Below are 7,892 nucleotides of genomic sequence, written 5' to 3'. Positions count from 1 at the left end.
TTGCTGCGATTGGGAAGATGAAGTCTTGATTAAAATGTAGCAAAAATTGTGTTTTAATTGGTTGGTGTAGTATAATAAATTGGTTTGATGAATTATACGAGGTAGAGATTTATGAATAGTCTTGAACTTATGAGTTTTTCTCTTCTTATATCACAAAATCAATCCAATCAAATTAATTGATCCAGTCAATCACATTAATAAAAAAGTAAATCTTGGAGAGTTTTTGATCAATTTAACCAAATTAATTGGTCTCATCATCATCAAATAAATTTTTGGTAATTTTGGACCAATTATATCGCAATCTCAGATATTCTCAAGATAAATCTTGAGCATTATTAGCTACTTCCTCCTTTATGTCGGTGCATGTCCTTTCTATCATTTACTACCATTTATAATAAGTTGGTCGTATATTCTGTTAATTCATTATACTTATAGTATTTTATTATGAAAATAATACATGAAATTCATATTCAATTATCTTTCAACCTCAACATTTCTCCATACTATATTTTTTACTCAAATTGAGACGATAGAAGTATATCTTTTTTTTAATTTACAAAAGTATCACTTTTTATTTAATATACACCATTATACTCTACTAAATAACACTGCAAAAAAATATTTTTTAATATTTTTACTGATTGAAGCAATGTAAACTCGGAGTGGATCACCTACGACAAATCCCGATCCATCTCTTAATACACACTTACAAATATAAGTGACCCCATCATCATTTATTATATTTGTGAGTGTGTATTAGAAGATGAATCGGGACTTGCCGCAGGTGATCCTTTCTTCTTACCGATGTATGTAAATTGCTAAGAATATAAAAGAATAAAAAGGGTTGAATTTAGAGTTCAAGAAGAGAGAGAAAGAGAAGAGAGAGAAAGAGGGCCAACCGGCGTGGAGTGGTGGCCGTAGCAGCAGTAGTGGTTGACAATTCGCTCTCGCTCAAACAAACACCCATTTCCTTCATTTTCACGTTTCTCCTCTTCCCAAACCTCCAATTCTCCTCTTCTTCTGCTGAATTTTGGACCTTTCTCCACTTCAATTCCCCTCCTGCAATTCAATTCATCAGCCACACATCTGAATTTTGACTGAGAATGGATCCCCCCGCCTCTTGGGACTCCTTGCGCAAACAGGTATCTATCTCGATTCTTTTGACTGTTTTCTCTTCCTTCGTCGCAATTTCATTTGCTCGCGCTCCAAAATCCACTAGAATCTAGATTTTAGGGCTACAATCGGCATGATCAGATTTGTGATGTTTACTTGTGGTGGTGGTTCCTACATAACCTAGTCTGTAAATACAATTCAATTACGATTAGATCACCATTTGTTATGCGGATATCATGCTTAATGACTCCTCCACTGCATTGTGAATATTGTTATCGTTTTGTGCGATTCGATTCTGGATCTGATTCTTCATATACTATTAGCTGTGTCATCAATTTCACTTTGTTTGATATATGGTTGTTTCTGTCCTGTGCTTGCATCTAAACAGGCGAGGAAACTTGAAACTCAGCTGGATGAACAGATGCACTTGTATCGCAAGTTAGTCTCTACGAAAGTTGAATCATGTAACGATAATGATTTGGAGTCTGGAATCGATCATCTGCTGAAACAGCTTCAGCAAGTTAATGTCCAAATGCAGGCGTGGGTGTCATCTGGTGGATCAGAGATCTTTTCTCATACATTGACCCGACATCAGGAAATCCTTCAGGATCTTACTCAGGTTTACAATTGTTTTGTCATCTCGCTGTTTAAGAATGCTTTGTGTGTGTATGGCTTGGCTTTGAATTGTGTGGTTGGTCGATGAGATTTTGTAGTAGTGACATAAGGCGGTGTGTATAATGCTGTAAAGTGTAAACCTAAAACCTCACCTGTATAATTCTTTGATCTTGGCATTTCTGAGCTGTTCATTTGAATTTTGTATGTTTATGATTCTTATTCAGTATTGTCTTGTGTTTTTTTAACTTTTTCATCTTTCATATGGCTGATTAAGAATTCTATGTTACTTAAAGTGCCTTTCTTTTTGGTTCCATAGGAGTTCAAGCGACTTCATTCCAGTCATAGAGCTAAAAAGGAGCATGCATCACTTCTTGAGGATTTTAGGGAGTTTGACCGTTCAAGATTAGACCTTGAAGAAGGTGGTGGTTCTTATGATCAAGCTCTTCTCAAAGAACGTGCTTCTCTCCATAGAAATTCCAGCCAGGTAATGGGTAGCCTTGTTTATGTAGTGTTTTAGGTGAAATGATGTTGGCCTCATGAGTCATGAGCTGCCACCAAAAGAACATGAAGATAATGGAAATAGAATTCTCTTTGTTGCATCTGAAAAAGCTACTGGCTTTGCTTTGCGGGACACTAAATGTTTGCCAGATGGCAAGTTATAGACCTTAAAAATTACTCATGCTATGTTGCTAGGCATATTGTAGGGGTAAATTGTGGAGGTCCTGTTTAAACCAAAGAATACAAAATGTGATTACACATCGTATTAGACAGCCATGGTTGCTTGCTAATGAAGAACTCTGAACGTACTGATAAAGTGAGAGAGCATTCATTATCTGATGATGTGTATATCATACAAATGCCTGCTTTGATTCACAATATTACCATGGCTGGGAATAACATATTTTTTCAGGATCACCTAATAGCGAGCTTATCTTGGTTAGCATGTGCCTTAATAACTGGATAAGTTGGCAAAATGCATTATTATGATTCCAATTAAGATATTAGATACTATATCATAATATGATGCCAAATCATGTAAAAGTTAACTGATTCTGTTTCCTATATGGATCTGTATTTGTTTTTTCTCCGAGTTAACTCTTCGTTTTCCTGTAGGTGGACTCTGTGATATCTCAAGCTCAAGAAACATTGAAGTCCCTAGTCTTCCAGCGCTCCACATTTGGGGGCATTAATTCGAAGCTTAGTAATGTGGGAAGCCGTCTTCCAACGGTAAGTAAAACTACTAAATGTGCCTATCCAGCAAAAATCACACTGCACACTTGAAATGCTAAAAATCCCAGATATGCTGGACATAAAATAAAAGAGCAAGCTTTCTTGATATTGTGCAGGTGAATAACATTCTCTCATCAATAAAGAAGAAAAAGTCCATGGACACCATCATACTCTCCTTAGTTGCATCTGTGTGCACGTTTTTAATTTTAATTTACTGGTGGACCAAGTAAGTGGGAGTTTTGAATCGACTCGGAGCGGTTTTTGGTTGATCTGGAGCTGAGAGTATTGTCTGTACATATCTTGTTGGCATCCTCTGGATCTATTGTTTGGTCACACACATGTGAGATTGAAATTGTAATGGTGTCCCCATCTTGATTATATTTGTTACCCTGTTAAAAACTTGGTTCATCTAAAGATTATACACTTCAAGAAAAATTTGCTCTGTTCTGTCTATGTATTATTTAATCTATAGCACAACATGATAGGATTGAGAATGAGATGATTATCTTTAGCCTTCCAAATCCTAGTCCTTGAAATCACAAATTTTGGCTGAAATTTGGTACTTTTCCTACGAATTTTGAAACTTCTTTTGTTTGGCTCGAATCGGTTCTTGCGTTCTTGTTCATTTCTGTTTTGTTCGAATTGTGGTTGGGTATACAGTTGCTTGAAATTTTAAGTTCCCGGGCCTCGTCGACTTTTCCGCCTTTGGTCTTGTTCTTGCTCGGTTGCCGGTTACTTATTAGTTACGCCGTTGTCGGAAAAGATACAAAACTATAATTAAACTCATAATCTGTTAATTTAACACTACTGAGTAATGAGAAACGATTTGATTAATTGGTCACACGTAGTATTAATCCTACTCACTTTATTTTGTCTGTAAATCATTATTATCATTATTTTATTCTGTCTACTGAAATTTAATTTTTAAACATGCACAATTTTGTAAAATGCATAATAGTTTCTAAATTTACATTAACATAAAATAAATTTTACATAAAAATCATGTGTCGTTCAAGTAATAGTAACTAATTAGGAGTTTTAACATTATCTTAAGAGTTAAATTTAATGTGACAGCATATATAAAGCACTATCACACGAGAAAGCCAGAAGTGTACTCGTTCCTATCGCCCTCCTTCCATTTTCCTCTCTCACTCTTGTTGTCGATCGATTTTGGCGGATTTCCTTTGCTCTGCTGAAAACGGTACATCTCTCTTCTCTCCAGCTCTTTCTACTCGATCTGCTATCTCCGGCCACTCTTACTGTTTGCATTTGCAAAACTGATCAGTCACATCAACTTTTCGTTATCGATTGATTGATTTCGCAATTTTTGTGATGCACAGATGGCTTTATCTCTTCTCTCGTTCACTTCAGCTTCTCCGCTTGCTTTGCTAGATCCTCTCAAGGTAATCATACCGTTATCCACTTGTTTAATTTTCTCGGTTTTTTTTTTGCTTTCTCACTCTAGTGTCATGTTCATATCCGTAATTCAGCGGATCGGAGTTTTTGGGGAAATTTTGAAATTCCTCAGTTTAACTAGTTAATTCGGTGATGTTAGCAGGTAAATCCAAGGGTTGGAGCTTCCAATCAGGCAACGTTTTTGGGGAAGAATTTTATCAAGACGAAGGTATATATCTCCGAGCATTTTTAGCTCTCACCTCTAATTGCATGAATTGTTGAAATAGTTGCTAGCGCCAGTCCAATAACTCTATCTATTTCGTTTATCAAGGCTAAGTATACATCTCTGAGCATTTTAGCTCCATAATTGCGTGAATTGTTGAAATAGTTGCTTAATTGAGTTGATTATAGAGGTATAAATAGTTCTCTCATTTTACTTGTGTCGTCTTTTAGTCTTTCACTAGGACAAGCATGGCCGTTGCTGTTGAGGTTTCCAAGTTCAATGAAGTAACGATGGCTCCTCCAGATCCTATTCTTGGAGTTTCTGAAGCGTTCAGAGCAGATACTAATGAAATGAAGCTTAACCTGGGCGTTGGTGCCTATCGGACTGAAGATCTACAGCCGTATGTGCTCGATGTTGTGAAGAAAGTAAGCTGCTTCATCCTCTCTTGTATGTGGTTGTACAACAACTGCTTTATTTCTGAGATACAATGATTGCATAGCATATTTGATTGTTGAGAAATTACTAATGTTATTTCTCATAAACAAATTGTAGGCAGAAAATCTTATGCTGGAAAGGGGAGAGAACAAAGAGGTACCTAGTACCTACATAGTAATTTTTTACTCCACAAGTCTGTGACTCATCACTTATGCTTATAATATGCATCACAATGTGCAGTATCTACCAATCGAAGGTTTGGCTGCATTCAACAAGGCTACAGCTGAACTATTATTTGGAGCAGGAAGCTCTGTTCTTCAGCAACAAAGAGTAAGACATGAAGTCCTATTCCTGTGACTAAGAATTAAGTATCTCCGTTGTCCAAGTTGAAGTAAATATAATCATATAATTTTCTTAAGGACCAATCATAACTGTATGGAAATTCTATTTTTTTTTGTCACAGGTTGCCACTGTCCAGGGTCTTTCGGGAACTGGCTCTCTGCGGCTTGCTGCAGTGCTCATAGAGAGATATTTTCCGGGCGCTAAAGTTCTGATATCAGCTCCAACCTGGGGTACTTATTAAAGTTCTAATGAACTTTCCTGGATAAAAGTTTTACGTCTTTCTTCTGACTTGCAACGCCTCTACAGGGAATCACAAGAACATTTTCAATGATGCTGGAGTTCCATGGTCTGAGTATCGCTATTATGATCCTAAAACTGTTGGTTTGGATTTTGATGGGATGATATCGGACATAAAGGTTGTGAAATCGTATTGATGCCACCATCTCTTTAGAGTTATAGTACTCATTAGTCAAGATTGTGTCTTTTTACTCACTAATCAAGAGAAATAATATAGGCCAAAGTTTTATGCTATTCATCCTATAACTTTTGGTACAACCTCGTGTATTTCAGGCAGCTACAGCAGGATCCTTTGTGTTACTTCATGGCTGTGCACACAACCCAACTGGCATTGACCCCACTCCAGAGCAGTGGGAAGTAATAGCTGACGTCATTCAGGAAAAAAACCATATTCCATTCTTTGATGTTGCCTACCAGGTGCATGCTCAAATTCACGTATATGTTAGCTTCATGAATATGTGAAAATGTGTGTTTGTAAGCGTTCACAATGTGAATATGTCTTGTATGGTCTATAGTGATTCATTTGCGTCAAACTTAATACTGGTTGATTTCTAATCTTTGACAGCATTCTGTGAAAAAAAAATACGATAGTATATGTAGATTATCAATTTGAAAATAAGGGATATTCTCTTTATGGGACTATCAATTTCAATGTAGGGGTTTGCAAGTGGGAGTCTTGATGAAGATGCATCATCAGTGAGATTATTTGCCGATCGTGGAATGGAGCTTCTTGTAGCTCAGTCTTACAGTAAAAATTTGGGTCTGTATTCAGAAAGGATTGGAGCAATTAATGTTGTCTGCTCATCATCTGAAGTAGCACAAAGGTAATAAGATGGGTATGTCTTTTGTATTGTATTGGTTCTCTCGGAATTTTTACTGATTGCACTTGTATTACATCTTTCCATATGTTTGGGAACCGCTATTGGGATGTGCATCACATTGTAATGGTGAAATTGTTAAATAGTACCAGGCATGCACTAAATGTCATGTTTACTGTTTGTCAAAGACGTTTACGTATGCTCACAGCAGATGCAATGTACATCATCTAACAAGATAATACTGAAATTGAGTAGATCTTTAGCAGGACAAAATTTGGTCTCTTTAGTTTCCTATGGAGGTTCTGCTTTACTGAAATTGTGCAACTGCAGGGTAAAAAGCCAGTTAAAAAGGATCGCGCGACCAATGTACTCAAATCCTCCCATACATGGAGCCAGGATTGTTGCTAATGTTGTGGGGACCCCAGATCTCTTCAACGAATGGAAAGAGGAGATGGCATTAATGGCCGGAAGGATAAAGAGTGTGCGACAGAAACTATATGATAGCATCACTTCGAAGGAAAAAACATCAAAGGACTGGTCATTCATTCTCAAACAGATCGGCATGTTCTCATTTACAGGCTTGAACAAAGCTCAGGTACATCTTGTTCTGATATTTGTTTAGAATGCTCAATTCAAAGGCACATCTTGTTCTGATATTTCTACCTTTTTGTCGAACCAGAGTGAAAACATGACCAGCAAGTGGCACGTATACATGACCAAGGACGGAAGGATATCCTTAGCCGGATTGTCTGCCGCCAAGTGCGACTACCTTGCCGATGCCATTATTGATTCATACCATAATGTCAGCTGAAATAGATTATAAAGTACTGAGAGTTTTGGTCAGGCTGTTCGAGGTAACTATTTCAATAAAATTTCTCTAAACATTGTGTTTTTGTTCCTACTAGAAAGGTTTCAAATATCATTTCTTGTTCTGCAATACTTGATTATGAATTTATGAGGAAGGTCTAAGTGAATAGCAATTGATGTTGTCACATGTGACCATATTTATTTCACGGGTCTAAACCTTATATAATGTGTCATTTTTTTCCGGAGGGTCGTTCCGACAATAATTAAATTAAAGTCGACGTGACACATTTAATCCTATATATGTGGCATACTTAATTTTACATGGAACATGAAATTGGTTTTTTTAACATTTTTCAATTGGATCAAGTGACTATAACTCATTATCATATGATTATCTATTCACGATTTATTTGTAAGATCCAATTTAATGAATCAAATATAATATATATTCAACGAATCAAATATAATATATATTCAACGTGAGGTATAATCGTTCAAACCAAATGGGTCCAAGACAAAGATGAAGTCATGAAACTAAATAACAAGCAAATATCGATGAAAAAAGTAAATCGAGACAAAACATATTTCAAGATTCGGAAATCAAGGGAGAAAACATG

The 7,892-nt window shown here is 36.4% G+C and overlaps 2 protein-coding genes across 2 annotated transcripts; both read left to right on the top strand.

Moving 5' to 3' along the window:
• Positions 1–850: 850 nt before the first annotated feature.
• LOC125211396 (Golgi SNAP receptor complex member 1-1) lies at positions 851–3,393 on the top strand. The gene is made up of 5 exons (XM_048111164.1): positions 851–1,142; positions 1,502–1,732; positions 2,045–2,212; positions 2,842–2,955; positions 3,075–3,393. Exons 1-5 carry the CDS (start codon positions 1,104–1,106, stop codon positions 3,186–3,188), a joined length of 666 nt encoding a protein of 221 aa, XP_047967121.1. The 5' UTR covers positions 851–1,103; the 3' UTR covers positions 3,189–3,393.
• A 651-nt stretch (positions 3,394–4,044) lies between these two features.
• Positions 4,045–7,479, top strand: LOC125215801 (aspartate aminotransferase, chloroplastic). Its single transcript, XM_048117353.1, has 12 exons — positions 4,045–4,159; positions 4,299–4,361; positions 4,517–4,582; positions 4,807–5,001; positions 5,129–5,167; positions 5,252–5,341; positions 5,475–5,583; positions 5,660–5,769; positions 5,924–6,067; positions 6,308–6,474; positions 6,799–7,063; positions 7,148–7,479. Exons 2-12 carry the CDS (start codon positions 4,299–4,301, stop codon positions 7,277–7,279), a joined length of 1,380 nt encoding a protein of 459 aa, XP_047973310.1. The 5' UTR covers positions 4,045–4,159; the 3' UTR covers positions 7,280–7,479.
• The last annotated feature ends 413 nt before the right edge of the window (positions 7,480–7,892 follow it).

Source organism: Salvia hispanica, chromosome 3 (genome assembly GCF_023119035.1).
Source record: "Salvia hispanica cultivar TCC Black 2014 chromosome 3, UniMelb_Shisp_WGS_1.0, whole genome shotgun sequence".
Lineage (NCBI taxonomy): Eukaryota > Viridiplantae > Streptophyta > Magnoliopsida > Lamiales > Lamiaceae > Salvia > Salvia hispanica.
This window is presented reverse-complemented; position numbering and strand designations above follow the sequence as displayed.